The sequence below is a fragment of the Zerene cesonia genome, chromosome Z (assembly GCF_012273895.1).
Source record: "Zerene cesonia ecotype Mississippi chromosome Z, Zerene_cesonia_1.1, whole genome shotgun sequence".
Taxonomy (NCBI): domain Eukaryota; kingdom Metazoa; phylum Arthropoda; class Insecta; order Lepidoptera; family Pieridae; genus Zerene; species Zerene cesonia.
Genome location: NC_052122.1, coordinates 9,268,751 through 9,285,547, shown reverse-complemented (window position 1 = coordinate 9,285,547; position 16,797 = coordinate 9,268,751). Strand labels below are relative to the sequence as shown.

The window sequence follows — 16,797 nt, the reverse complement described above, 5'->3', positions numbered from 1 at the left end:
ATATCATAGCGTGACGCCACAAAATTCCATTTCCAGTTGTACTTGGTTATTGTATTTTTCACAATAAAAGAAGCCTATATTATTCCTCCGATTTCATCTATCTACATTTTCAAGCAGGTTATAAATTCACAATAGACACAGAAAGTTATTTAGTTCAACAACATTTGTATAACATTTTCTTTTATACAATCGATTTCAAATACGAATTATAAAGAAGGTATGTATTAAAAATCGTAAAGACAGTTTATATTAATAGAATTTCGCATTTTAAAATCGGTCTCTCGGCTCTTTGTAGAAATTCAAATGGCTTGGTACTATCATGAATGGTATCACCACTGCCGACGACGGACGTTATCGGCTAACTTGGCAAATATTTATGTGAAGAAAATATTTAGCATACGGTAACATATTATTAGATAATATGAATTTAGATAGTCAATAGACTTGTAGTAATAGCTACGAGTGGCCAAAAACCTAAAAGATTAAATTATTTGGATACTATAATCTTATACCTTTAAACGAGCCATTCTTGTATGTATATATATATATATATATATATATATATATATATATATATATATATATATATATATAAACGATTTTCATGAAATTTAGTATATAGGGGGTTTCGGGGGCGATAAATCGATCTAGCTAGGAATCTTTTTTAGAAAATTTCATATTCGTGTTTTATCGACTTAAACTTAGCGACTCTTTCTGACATCTATTGGCGAATAATAATACTAATACTATTTTTTTTTCCTGACATCTATTAGCGAATAATAATACTATTTTTTGGCGAATAATTAAAGTTCCAGCAAATGGCGTTGTTAAGTAACGAAGTCAATGAGTGTTTGCTTTGAGATTAGACTAATTGTTTATATGCACGTGTTTTCTTAAAAATGCCAAAACGATCTTGGAAAAAAACGCTTATAAACAATCTAACTTCACGAAGTTAAACCGAGCAAAGCTCGGTCATCCAGGTACTACACATATATCATTTGCAAAGTTTTCATGGTTTACGTTGAGTTTAATTTTAAACCTAATAACAATTGCACTTAGGTTTAATTCCTTAAAATGATGGGAGCCTAGCCTACTTTTTAATATATTTTGCTCATAAATCCCCGCGGCTTCCCAATTGATAGCCATTATTCTTTTTTGTTTCACGTGGTGTAGTCTTATTGGGAAATAAAAAAACATGGTGTAGAAAAATAAATTGTGGTTTAAGGTTTTTATATGTATTTAATATAAGCTAATGTGAAGTTAAATGATATTTTAGTTCAATTAAAAATAACATTACTCTGATTTCTGAACCTTCGTTCACACTAATCATTAGAGTTAATAGCCTTCACAATGGAGATATCTATGTTAAAACCGTTTCAGGAAACCGGGCTAAAGAATACAGAAACTGAATGTCCAAATTAAGCGCATTCAACGCGTTTATTATGTGAAATGTAGGGAAGCTTGCGGTTTGTTTTACAGAAGCGGTCTAATAGCGTGGCTCATAAGATTAATTATTTATTTGTGTAATCCAGGTATAATCGGAAAATTTATACAACAATTTATGTAGGAACATAGAAAAATTGTTGGTGTCCGTGATTAATCAAATAATTGAATTTTCTTTAAATGCATATAAAAAATAATCTAATGTGTTTTATTATGAGCAAGTAAATGATTATTATGCTTGGTAGATTGTTTGATAAATTATCTTGGGTTGAGATAAATGAATATCGAATTTCAACAAAGATGAGCGCTTAATGAAAAATTAATGTTTTTCTCGAAGTTTTCGTTAAATAATAATCATGGATCCTTGAGTTTACTTAATCCCCAAAGTGTAGTGATCTTTCGATGTTTATGGTAAGTTACTTCTTTGATTAATTACAAACGAAAACGAGCAAGTTGGGTCAATGGCGGTATTAAAATCTTTTAAACATGTTTATTTGTAAATTTTGGGAGTTACGTGGTTTAAGTATGTATTTAATGAATTATGTGTTTAAAACACATTTTTTTTTGTATAACAATTGTTTTATTTTTTTTTAACTCAAGTGCATCAATGTAGTATAATATTTTAAATATGTATCATATAAAATACAATATTAATACTTAAGAGCCCTTGAATTAACTTGCCAATGCTGAAACAGGTGTTAAAATTTTAATTTATATATCTTTGCACCTCGAGCGCTTGTAATTGTACCCTAAAGTAATTATCTTAAAAGCCTGTCACTTGAACTTAATTTAATGAACTCGAAAATAAAGTGAATTGTCTCAAATTTAATCCGAATGGAAGGTTTTTGTGTCCAACGCAAATACGTGGTATTCCGACCGGGCACGTTTTAACGTCTTCGTTCCATAAAAAAGCTTTATATAATCTTTAGCGACTTTATTTTCATTATCTGTGCTTTACATTCAGAACTGGGTAAAACTCCGGGTTATAATTATGCGAATGAAATTAGCGTTGTGGCTTAAGTTTATTAGCGGTTTACTTAAATTGTTTGTAGCTTTCTTTGAGTTCGTAAGCGTTCAATAAGCCCTAAAATTATGTATCAAAAATAGAATGCGTTAAGGTACATTCAGATGTATAAACATTCCATGCAGTATACATTTGAACATGTATGTATGTTCGTTTTTTAATGCAATGATAAGGACTTGGCGGTGGTGGTGGATGGTGGCAGTTATTAAGGTTATTGGTGCATAAATAATTGTTGGGCACTATTATTCAACCTCAGGTCTTTTAATTTTGATTATTGTTGTAGAAAAAACTGTTCGTAAACCTGATTAAAAACATAATAAAACCTACACTCAACATAAAATATTTACAGTCACCAAACCTGTTAATATGCAATACTAAACTTTTACTAGTTTATGCTTACTTGTAAGAGATTTAATAAAATAAACATATAAATAATGTAACAAATTTCATTGTAAATGGTTCAGTAGTTTTTGCGTGAAAGAGCAACAAACACACACACATATCCTTACAAACTTGCGCATTTATAATATTAGTAGGATGATGTTCTTAATGCAGCCTTTTTGTCAAATTCTGAAAGCCTAAACTATTATAAAATTTGGCCCTATCATAGTTACATTTTACCGGACATTTACTAACAAAAAATAATTTCTTCACAAATTTCAAGCTCATTGCACCAAAACCAAATAATGTTCATAAATATCCCGGACACGCCATTTAATACAATGCTGTTATAAAATCCATTCTTCGAGGACGTCAATTAAACGGTATTATAATATGAAGACGATGACCTACTATGCAGAATATAAATTCTACGATGCATCCGAGAAGGATCGCCATCCCTGTATTAAACCGAGACGCACAGTTATTCAACGTGTGACAATAGAATCTCCGTCAATGTCTCTAAACAAGCATTAAATACGACAGTGCAGCGAAAGCTCAAACTAATACTGATGAGTTTTAACCGAGTGCAACATATTTAATCCGTACAGCATTGCACCTATATTTAGCATAGACCCATATAATTCGCGAATATGTATTTGTAAATTGGAAATACGTGATATTAATGGTTACGAACCGAAACTGCGTCATTGGAGAATATTACACAAAATTTTGTTAAAGCGTTCGCTGGTACGTAAATTATAATATTATGGATTTATTTGCTGTGGCAATTTCCAATTCAAATAATACGGTATAAATACATGACGTTAAATGGTACTTCCTAATTCGATTATGGTTTTTTTTGTTTGTGTGTGTAGTCTAGTGTAGAAATGTTTTTAATCCAATGATTATGCTGTGTTTCGAATGTTTAATAGTGATTGATAATGATGACTATTTGTGCACTACTAATAGTTTAGTTTTGTATATAAATATAATACCCCCTTGTTTGTTTTTACGATACGTAATATAAACGAAACTTCTTTGAATAGGACAGGATAAAGAGAAAAAATAAAATTATGTGAATTAAGAACAATATTTTTTTGCATTAAACTAAGTTTATAATATTATAGAACATTTAAATAGTAACACTTCTCAGGGCATCGTTACTTCTACAATATCAAATTTATTATAGACAGTGTGAAATCAGTATGCTGTTATGATTCATATTACGATTAAAATAATAAAAAGGTTATTAATTTATCTGAAAGAAAATCACACCTCATGGCAAACGTCACTTCGGAATGCTAATTAAATATATATTTTCTGTATCTGGGAATGATCATTCTTAATATATAATTTTATAAACAACATCTTACCAGCGTACCCGGGGAAAATCTCACAGTGAGCTTTATGATGTAAAATTAAATGATATTCTATTATTGAACAAAAGCTTTACGTAATGGTAAACAAAAGAAACGCTAACAGAAAAGGCAAACTATACCAAGAAATGTAATAAATAACAAAAAGCATTATATTGTATAGTAGTAATTATACTTATGAAATACAATATTATCAACATTATTTTAACACTGAACCTAAAACCATTCGCGCTTATGGAATTTAATTAACGCTAACGTGTGCTCCAATGTACGCACAATGTTCGATTATCTCTGAAGCTAATGTAATGAAATTTGAAATTAATTTAACCGTTTGTCCACAGTTTGCACCCAGTTCGCCCGTGGGGTGTTCGCGATGCTCGGAGCTGTAAATCCGGAGTCGTTTGATACCCTTCACTCGTACACTAATACTTTCCAAATGCCCTTTGTCACGCCGTGGTTTCCTGAAAAAGTAAGTACACGTTATGACAAATTTCAATTAATTCTAAAATGTATAAGTTATGATAAACATTGCATAATCTGTGTTCGTTCTGAATAGACTATTTCCTAAAAGATCATTGTAGATATCTATCTAGGATCTCTTAGTGTGGTACAGATAATTTTTTTTATTTAAGATGGTTATCCAACACCTGTTACATTAAGTGGTACACATAGATTTTACGATTGTGTGTGTGTGTGTGAGATATTTATAGGATAATCTAACATGTAAATTTGCGTAAAGTACAACAAGATCTATATACACAGACACATTTTATATTGGTATTATTAATTTATTAAAATGGGCTATCAAAACTGTACGGGGGAAGCAGAATTATAAACGAGTTATTAACAATCAATAGTTATTTTTAGTAATAAGTTATTAATTCATTTGAATTTCATAGGCTTTTATAGAAACTCTGTAAACTTGTTTATTGAAACTTAATAACAATTATTGACGACCATAAAATAAGCGAAGCATGGCAAAAGTTTGTATAATAAATACAACTTCACGTTTCGATAAACAGATTATATACAAAAGATGTCTAGTACAATGTTAACCGTGATAAAATTCCAGCGGAAATTCCTTTTTCATTGATGAGTATAAATGTGCTGTCGGATGGACTTAGATATTTTCGCTGACAATCGCTATTCCTGATTCGTTTCCGATCCCTAAGGCAGAGGATCCATACAGTAGAAGGCGATAGACGTACAGATAATCTCGTTTATATCACTAAGGACAAATTAAAACGCAAAACGATTTATTAATTTTGAATTTATATACATAATCACATCGTATTTGCCGCCGTATGTGACGTCACAGCTCTCACTTTAAAAAATAAATAACGCTGCGTGGACAGAGCACGAAAATATTCTAAAAAATCCTTTCGACTGACAGTTGACAGAAAAATCATTATAACTTTGCCTGTACGACTAGAAAATAGCTATTGCATCTTCATTCTATTATTCACTAAAGTGTGAATCTTAATACGTAATTTGATAAAATCGTTGCCAAGTTTAAATCTAGCATGTATTTTACAGCACAATATAGAAATATTAAATATTTAAACTTACAAATATCACCTTACTCTTTTAACAAGCAAGCAATTAATTAAGTCTCAACGGATAGATTTTATGACTTATGCCTTGGTAGGTTTTCCTACTGCATACAATCCTGATACTATTATATCGATACTACTGAGTTAGCTGTGTAAAGGACGGCTTTCTCTACTCTTACCTCCGATATAAAAGTCTAATCTAAATTACAAGTTTATTTTCCCAAAGAACCGCCTTCGCTTACTCAACGCACAACACAAGTCGCAATATTATATCTACTAACACATAGAATCATATATGCGTTTCTAGTTAACTCCGGTTAACGGGTGGCGGCTGAACTAAATCGTTTGTTACAGAAGTTCCACATATCTTCGCTGATGGGCGTATAGATAAACGTTATTATATATGCGCGAGCATATAAAGACAGTTAACTCCTGCAATTTTGTGCACAAGCATTGCTTTATTGATAAATTTGAATGTACTACACATTGCAGATTGTTAAAATAAAAATAAGCACCCCCGATAAGGGTATGCCTAGTGTGGTTATGTCCAACCAGACGTGAAAAATTCCGCTAAATTGTATCCAGTATCTAGTAATTAACAAGTTTCTGTGTATTCTCTTTATAACAGACTATCGATCCGTTCCGGTTTTGGCCATGGTTATGTACCACATATTTTTTGAAAATGCCTATATCGCAGTGAAGTTGAAGTTTTCTACTGACAGAGGATTTTACGATATCGGTCCAGTAATATGTGTGAAAACAACAAACATACACACAAAAACACAAATGCTTCCACATTACAGTATTAGTTGAGATATGGAGATTGCAATCCAAACGTACCATATCTGCATCGCATTTAATAGGATTTTCGAATGATATAGAATGATTAACGATACATTTCCAAACAATAACAGTTTCATATAGACGAAGGCGTGGTTTAAATTGTAAAGAACTGAATTGTAGATAATTATAATTGTAGTTAATTATTTTTATATGAAATAACGGGCAATTCAGCTGGAAATTAGCCTGATGGTAATTGATCACCACCACACATGAACAATTGCAGAAGGCTGCAAATGACGACTTGCCCGCTTTTAAAAGGATAGGAATAAGATTGACTAGTTGAATAAAGGGATGGACTAAGAAGGGTGATAAATAGAATACGGGTCCCCAGCTACCCAACTAACTCACCGAACGAAACCCAGTAGCAGGCTACTATTTCCTGTGGTCCCGCTCGCGAGCCTGCCCAATTCGTTCCGAAGCGTGCTTGACTCCTCACAGATGGCATAGAATCCTTGCACAAATATGGTCACAGTTTTATTGTGTTTGATTTTACTTTTAGAAATTAAACAACTTTTTAACGGATTTGGAACGCGATTTATTCATTATATTATTAACCCCGCGATTTATTCATTATATTATTAACCCCCGGGTTAATAAATCGCATTTAAAATTCGTTAAAAAGATTTTTAATTTCTAAATGGTCACAGTTTCTCAATGTGTCGATTTTTTTCAGCTCTAGTATACAATGGAAGTGCAAAGTTCAATATCACTCATCTAACAGCGTTGCGATAACTGCTCATACAGAAGCTGCCAGTGCCGTAAATAAAAGTTCAATCGCTCATTTACCTCATCTAAAACACAAATTACAAATAGAATAATATATCTGCATTTCAAATACATTGATATTCAGTCGGGAATACCGTCAATCGAAACTTCGGTTTACTCTGCTATTAGGCTAAAGTATCGACCGATGTAAATTTAGTGGGATGTTTGTATGTTCTAACATTTTACATTATCGCCTTACAGATTTAGAAACTCGATCAAACAGCTTAATATTAATTTGATTTGAGATGCATAGGATTTGAAGGATTGATTACACATGAGTAACACGTTTTATGAGAATAACATTTATGTGTAGTGGAAAAAGTAGTGCAGAGGGCAGGCAGCTTAAATGAAAAATGAAAAGTAAAATGCCGTATTTTATAACTAAATATTACTCGTACAATAAAAGGCACTTGATTTACAATAATAAGGTAGTTACTGAAACTATAGGTATATAACGCATATGCGTTATTTCGCCTATAACGCATATGCACAAGATGGTAAAAAAAGTTGTTAGGGGAAGAGGTTTCTTACCGTTCCAAAGGAAATTCTTATTTAATTAATCCTCTTCGTTAGTAATACAAAAATGATAAAATTTTTGTGAAACATTAAGAGTATACAGCCTTATAAATTAAAGATATGTCAATAACATGATACATTTAACATTTTCAACTGAGTAAAACGCAATTCAATTAACAATGCTATCTGCACTGGATTATAAGGCTATATAACATTATGTGGTCAGTTATTCCAAAGCTATGCTTAGCATTACCTTTGCTATATTTCTTACTAAAAGCATAAAAATCAATTGGCAAAGGAAGATAATGTTGTAACAAAAATGAGAGGTAAAAAAAATCACTGTCGATCGGAAAGAATGTTGTACTAAACATAATGTAAATTTTTAAATGTTTCTTGATTTAAAACTTTTACCTTATTCCCCTTATTTTGACTCAATTTCGAAAAGAAAACCTTGTTTTCAATAGAAAATTCTACATTTTCTGAGAAAATCAACGTTAGTGATGTTTATTTTTCTTCCAATGAAAAACCTTTAACGAACATAAAATGCACGTACGTAAAGTTTATATTATGAAACGAGATTTTTTTATTGAAAATTAGGCTACATATTGGATAATAGGTAAATAAGGTTCATAGAATATTAGAATAGTATAAGGTAAAAAATATGTAAAGGAAATTTTCAAGAAATTTTATAGATAAAAATTTAAATAGTAGAAACCAAAACTTTGGGCGCCTGAATTTTTTCACATGAATTTTGAGCCAGAGTGAAAAAAGGATAATTTTAATGTTAGCAGGGATGGAACTAGCTTTTGTATAGCATAAAGACGTTTTTCTTTGCAAGGCCTGTTATTGTATATACAGTATACACGTCACACGTCGCTCATCATCAAACGACGTCTTTCTATTGCTCTCATGAAAATACGTAACTTTAGCCCGCGAAACCCTTCCACTTCTAAGCGTCTCTCTTTCAGTCGTTAATACTCGAGTTGAATCTGTTAGATTAATGTGTTAAGCCTTTCACGACTTGAATCTTTTGTTTTATTTTCAATAGAAATTGGACGAACTTCTTTTATTCGACAAGTTATTACTTTCCTGAGTCTGAGTGATTACGAATGAATTTTTTGGAGACTTAGTTAGAATTGATAAATGTTCTGTTGACGGGATGAAAATGGAGTTCGAATGCTAGGGAGATGGGTACTGAAAATGTATTATTTTCTGCAGTAACACTCACACACACTACTATATAATATTATGATAACTCAGTGATCATTTGTCGAATGTTTTGGTGTATTTAACACCTCGTTCTCTCACACACACATACATATAAATTTGTTAAGCAACAAAGATGAATTAACATTGTTGATCAACAAATACTTACCATGAACACAAGGTTGTAGATAAATACTTAACTACTATGGAAAACTTTGTAAATATAGATTATAGTATGTACCAACATAGGAGAGGCATGTTTGTACAGCTATGAGTTCAAGCTAGCATTTTATACACAGAATAATAAAAAGAATATGAATAGAAACACTTTTTGCAGATTATATATTTATTAATACAACAAACGTGAAGGTCAAAAGATGAAAATGTTTTCTGAACATCAATGCATCCATTATATTAATTAAGAGTTGAGTTGAAGTGTTTATATACGATTTAATTAATTTGATAAATTGTGCAGTCTAAAAATGTACAGTGGGTCGAAAAAACAATCGAAGCGAAATAATACATACTTTTATTAGAATTTCTGTTTTGAGAACACGGTCGTTCTAAAATTTTTACCATCACCATCACCAACTAAGAACATGTTCTATTAGGAGTAGCAGATCTTTTTGACAAAGACGCGGGGAGGAACTACCCAACTTATAGAATCGTTTGTTTCTAGGTTATTCCACCGTCTTCGGGGCTGATAGACCACGCAATCAGCATGAGACCAGACTATCATCGCGCTATCTTCGACGTCATCACGCATTATGGATGGAAGGAGATTATCTATATGTACGATTCCCATGATGGTAAGTCCATTTTATCTACTACTAGCTGCGCCCCGCGGTTACACCCGCGTAAGTCCGTATACCGTACGAATATCGGGATAAAAGTTACATATTGTAAAGCATTGCATTCCATAATAATTTATTGAGATTAAAAATGAACGAAGATAACGAAATAAAATATATTATGTTTATTCGTATTTAATTTAAATAATACAAACGGGTTATGTTGACTTTTGTTCATTTCAAAATTAATTATCCTAATACTGTTTAAAATTTTTTGCATGTTGGGGAAATCAGACAAAAAAACCGTCAAATACTTCTAATAATTTTATATTTCTTTAATTGATTCTATTCAATGCTTCATCTTAACTAAGGCACCATTAGAACCTATCGCTTCACTTTAATAGTAAATATACACTTAGTATTTTCTTGTGTTTCATTTTACGCGAGTATTATACATTTAGAAATTAAAAACTTTTTTAAAATCAGTCTCCCCGTGACCACGCTCGCTGTAAAGTGATCGAAACGTCGGGTTAGTAGTATAATGAATAAATCGAGTTTAAAATCCGTTAAAAAGTTTTTAATTTCTAAATATACACCTTATATATAAATTAAGAAATGTGTCACTCCATAACAGAGGTCGTGCAATACAAAATGTCGCGATGCGTTAACCGGATATTTATCCCGGTATCGGTTTCCCAGCGACTAACTGATTGATTAATTGTAATATAAATATTTACTTTTTAAAAACTTGTATGAATTTTACTGCAATTACTCGTATTAACTACATCCGATAAAAGTACTTTGTATAAAAATACATTCTAGACGAACACTGTAGGGAAAAACATTTAATTAGTAAATAAATATTTTAATTCAGATCGATGCCAATATAAAATAATATTTTGCATTTATAGATTACTAGCTTTTCGCCCGCGGCTTCGCCCGCGTATAATTCGGTTATATCGCGCGACATGGTAAGGAATATTTTCTTCGTATTAAAAAGTATGTTTTGTTCTTTCCCACGTTTAGCTCCATCTACATACCAAGTTTCATCAAAATCGGTTTGACAATAACGAACTTTCATACAAACTTTCATCCCCTCTTTCAACCCTTTCTACCCTTTTTTCGCGATAAAAAGTATCCTATGTCCTTTCCCAAGTTCAGTTCTATCTTCATACCAAATTTTGTCAAAATCGGTTCAGTGGTTTTGGCGTGAAAGCGTAACAGACAGACAGACAGACAGAGTTACTTTCGCATTTATAATATTAGTAGGGATTAGTAGGGATAAGTAAATAGTTTTTTTTTCCAATAAACAATTAAAATTGCAATAATTGAAACGTAAACAAAAACCTATTATTACAGTTATTTATTTCGGAATAGTTGAACTAACAAACAAAAAAACATAAACACATAATTGTGCACCAAAAGATAACAAAAAGTAAAAAATAATATACATTGTATTATAAACATTCACGAGCACAACAAGCCATCTTATTGCTAAGGCAGCGATCTCTTCCAGACAACCTGGACCTAGTCATTAAACCGTATAACATTTCATAATTATTCCCAAGTTTTAAGATAACTGTAACATTCTGCAGCGTTTAATATGCAATATACTATGCGATTAGATACATAGTATGCGATTAGATAAAACAATTCCATAAACCAGGAAAATATCGGTCAAACAGCGCTTTATTGAAATGATATTCCAGCAGGCCACATTGAGTCTTAGAATATTCTTCCAACTATAGGTATCCTTGAAGTTTATTTTAAAACATGGTACTGTTATTAGTGGAGGATATGAAGACATGTTCATGGAATAGCCCAAGATAATATAAGCATAAAGTTTTATGGCCATGCACGGATTGCAACCTCTATTAAAAATGAAAGCGTGTTTATTTCTGATTTTGCTTTCTTTGCATGTATGAAGAAGAACAAAGGAACCTATTCCATTTAAATTATGTTTATAGTAAAGTAAAACATATCCTTGAAACTTGTGTCGTAAATTATTGTGACGTTTCAATGACTTACATGCACAAATTGTCTTCTAATTAATTATAGTTTGATATTGCCCGCCTTCACGATGTTGTCAAATATTACGTCCGTAGCATCATTTGTAGACAAGGTCAGATATGAATCATTTTTCCATTTGATAACGCGGAGCAATTTATTTGATCATGCAGTATAGATTTAATCACGAAAACAACAACTAAACAATCTATATAACACTCTATTATAATTTAAAAAAATAGAGCGAGTTACATCAAGACAGCGTCTTAACCGATAATGTTAACACATTCTCTGGAAATTAGGTTCACATACAACACCAATATACAACTACAAGTTAATCAAAGATGCTCAAACTGGGAGGTTAATTTGTTTGCGATATTCACCTGCACCTAGCACTTTCGCGTGATTAGTTTTAGTAGGTACACGTACGTGGATACTCGAAACTTATTCTGTTGCGAAACATTAATTATTATACACCGATATTCTGTAGTGTGGGTTAAATTGTTTAATACATTGATTAGACGTGAAATTCAACCAGAATGCTTTTGTAATTACGTCGAATATATATAGGATAGATATATTTCCGCATATCGCTCTCAAGGCATGCTTTTGAATATCACTTTATGGTGCAATTTTACATCCGGATATCAATTTTTAGGTTTTTCCACCTGCGATATCGAAATTCCCTCTAGAATGAGATATGTAAACGCGGTTAAAATTAACCACTAATATGACACTGAAAATTTAATGTGAAAAGTTTTGTATGAACTAGATCTATAAAACTAACGTTTAACAATATACCATTTGCTATAGAAAAGCTGATTTTAAGAAATTTAAAGAAATTTCTGCAAACGCAATACGAAAACGTATCACAAAGATCAATTATTCCATTTAAAAGCGTCCCATGCAATCCGAGACGTTACCCAACGTTAGATAAAACACACATTCAAATGCAAGTGAACAGTACGATCATATCTATTAAATTTATTCAATAACGTAAGTCACTGAGGTCTCTGATTCGAGCAGCTAGCATTTTATGTCCGCTGCAGTAGTGCAATGGCAAGGGATGTATCCTCATGCATGACATAACGTGTTAACTTGTCTCCACTCGCAAACACTTATTATGTAGGTATTAAAGCTTTGTTATTATGGAGATTATAACAAAGCTGAGCGTGAATTGCGTAATTGAATTCAAGGAAATTTTAATTCTGTCTTACGTTTTGTTTAATGATTTAAAGAAATACGTATTAACATTGAGGATGTGTTGTGCTCTAATTTCCTTTTTATACCGGGCAACTGAGCTGGTGTTTGACCTGATGATAAGCGATCACCACCGCTAATGAACATTCGCAGAGGTTGTGCCTCCGCGAACGCGTTGCTCGCTCATAAGGTTAAGAGATAAGAAAAGGATTGTCGGCTGGAAAACAGGAATGGAATGGGGCAGGTGAGGAAAAGAAAACGGGCTTCCAATAACCTGCTTATGTTTTAATTATGTTATTATTTTATTTTTCAACCATTTAATGTTGTTTTGACCGCCTCCTTGGTGTAGTAAACGCGTGAGCGTAGAACCGAGGGGTCCTGGGTTCGATTCCCGGTGGGGACAATAAAAAAAATGACTTGATCTGGCAGGACACAAAAGGCTGATCACCTACTTGTCCATAAAGAAAATCGATCAGCGAAACAGATGTATATAATCTGCCCCATAGCCCAGTAGGGGACACGGAACTTTACTTTTAATGTACAAAAATGTATTAATGTGGAAGCTAAAACGACATAAGGTGAAAATAAATAAGGGTTTATTTTGAAACAAACAAATTTAACAAATTATGGTAATCATCGTAGGAATTCGTCATTACTATTTAAATACAGTATTAAACGATTCTCAAGTAAGCCGTGAAAATTAAATAAGTGAGTTTATTATCAGTACAGTTAATTACTTCATTTAATTTCGCCAATCATCGCTAATAATATTTATTACAATTCAATTAATATGAAAAATTACTTCAAAATTTAATAAATTATTGAAAAACTCATGAGCCTCTTATCTCATTTATTATTTCACAGAATTATCAGCTCTTGTGAATAATTAATAATTAATCCTTTAGTAATATTTTATTGCTACAAACATATGCATTATTTCTATCTGTGAGTTTACTTGAGTGATTTTTTTTTACTCTTATTAAATGTTGTAAATTTTGCTCACATCATCAGTCGATTGAATTATTATAAGTTCTTAATAATTTGACTTATATTAACTATCCTGAAATAATTGTTTTATATAGGCTATATTATTTTCAACATTGGCAATTATTATATTTTTATAAATGAATATATTAAAAAGGTGTATCAGTCTCTGTATTTATCGTTAAATAAATACGATCTCTAACTTATGCATATGCATGAAAACGCTTCAATTATTTGAATACGTTTTATTTTCCCTTGAAATTGGATAAACTACAATAAATCTGAATAGCAATGCAAAGTTCACTTGATTTTCTATTAAACATTTCTTTTGTCTTTTATTATTAGATATATTTATATTTGCTAGTGTTATAATAATTAAAATATATAAATATCTTTTTATCATCAATATCAGTTTAAATTCATGAAAAAATTTTCAGGAACATGGTCCTTTTAAGAGGGTTCGAGCTATATTCCACCACGTTACCACATACCGCACTTTTAATTCTTGGCCGGTGAAGTAGATAATGTGATGAGATAAATTGAAAAATCAAAATATTTTATTCACGCTTGCCTGGCCGCGATCCCCGAGTTTTGCGATTGTAGTCTGAGGTCCTCGCCACTGTGCCACCAACGCTCAATAATTTTTTTATTAATACTTATACTACAGTAATAAATTTATACCTGAATAGCTAATCTAGGCAGCGTTATTATAACCCTACAGACTTGTACATTCGAAGCACAATTTTTTGCTCAACTAATACCAGTAAGAGGATCGGTTATTCACTTTCAGTTATTGCTAAGTAAGATATCGTGCTATAACCTAATCATAAGCGGCGTTCCCTGAAGCAGCACATAATACAAAATGTAAATTCATCGAAAATATCATGCAAATATAAATTTACGAAGTGTTGTAAATTGCATTACTGGAGGTAACCTTGACGTTGAGTTGTTTTGAGCGCTCCCCTGTTGTCGGAGGGTGAGCTTAGAAGCTCCAATAGAACAAATACCAATCAATTTTGATGAAAAATTCTTAACGACGCGCAATAGATATCACAGTGTCTTCATTTGTGCCATTTTATATAACAAATTGAAGTTTATTTCTTGCTATGATTGCCATGTTCTATATTCAATTAGCTTTTCGCCAACGGCTTCGCTCGCGGTCTATAGAGTTTTGAAATGGATTGTGTGTGTGTGGATTTTCGAAAAAGACATGAAATTTACTAATGAAACTATTGATGATGACGTTTATAATTTAGATTCGTATATCTCGGCAGCAACATATTTTCAAAACTTAATTAGTTTTTTATTCAATTTAATTTTATGTTATGAAGTCGCAATGTAAAATTTAGTTAAAACGGTCCTAAAGGTTTTCACTTGACGTATGAACGTACAATCACACAAACAAAACAATTAAATTTTGTTTAAACGAAACATCCGCATTGCATTGCAATTACTCTTTAACAAAATATTAATGTACTGAAATGTTATAAAATGTCTACGTATGTTTATCCTTTTTGAACTTAATAAGAATGTTAATAAGAATGTCTTTCAGGAACGAACCAATAATTTAAATGAATGCATGACCGTTTCAGTAAATAAAGTTTTAAATAAACGACTAATGTGTTCAAAGATGCATCAAAGGCATAAGGGCTGAAATCCACGTTCGCATTCTAAGTCTGCTTTTAATCTAATTAGTTCTGCCTTTGTCTGGGTTATATACAGAGAATTTTGTGGCCAGAAAGTGTTGAATGTACGAACTATTTCTCAAATTGAAATTTTGCTTTTACATAACTAGTGGCATAGCACGGTTGAAGGAGAAAAGAGAGAGATAATATCATAGGTTGGTTTTTGAATGCTTTTCATTAAAGTAGTTATATGTTTTTTGTATAGTTTGTGTGAGATATAAGTCTTATATCGATTATATATTATGGATACTATTTATAATCCTATTACTATTACGTAAGCGTTTTAAGAGTAGAAGAGTCATAAAATGATGTTCTATTTAAATATAATAATCACAATTGTCCCAAAATTGTATGTATAAATTCATCCATTTTACTGGATACTGGTACAGTGCAAACTAATAGATGTTAAACGTGTTTTCTTTTTGTGTTTAGTATACTGGTAAAATTAATGAGACACAAATATATTATAAAATAAATTTATTCTGCACTAATCTTGCCGACCCTATGGCTACCGAGGTACCAGTGTTAAAACATAATTAATTAAAAGTAGGCACTTTTTTAACATTGGCACAGCTGTACAAATTTGTAGAACGTGTAACGATGACAATTCACAGCCTTAATTAAAAATTACAGACCTGCCAGATCGAGGCATTATTCTCTTTACAGGTCACATATAAATCAATCCTATCTATTATGTAGTTTTCGCTAAGCAGGTAAACGAGCAGGCGGGTCACCTGATAGGACCCATCACCCGAGCATTCACGATGTCAGGGACCCAGTTGACAGCCTTGGGATATTAATAGTAATTAATCAAATGAGATAAACCCGTTCTAGTGTAACAAGCAATCATACGCCTAAAAGAAAAAATCGCAGTATAAATGCAAATAAGTTAATAAGTTTTTGAATAAATACTATATTATTGAATGTAAATATGTACTTATTTACATTCAATAAATACTTAGTCTGGCCATAAATACTGTTACACTTAATTATAAAAAAATATTACATTTGAATTTCGAATCT

The 16,797-nt window shown here is 31.6% G+C and overlaps 1 protein-coding gene across 1 annotated transcript in view; it reads left to right on the top strand.

The window, feature by feature from the left end:
• The window catches only part of LOC119835554 (glutamate receptor 1-like), a 68,335-nt gene that overhangs the window by 21,609 nt on the left and 29,929 nt on the right, over positions 1 to 16,797 (top strand). The window contains exons 3-4 of the mRNA XM_038360456.1: positions 4,566 to 4,693; positions 9,787 to 9,916. Of these exons, the coding sequence (XP_038216384.1) occupies positions 4,566 to 4,693; positions 9,787 to 9,916 (258 nt within the window). The remainder of the gene's footprint in view (positions 1 to 4,565; positions 4,694 to 9,786; positions 9,917 to 16,797) is intronic.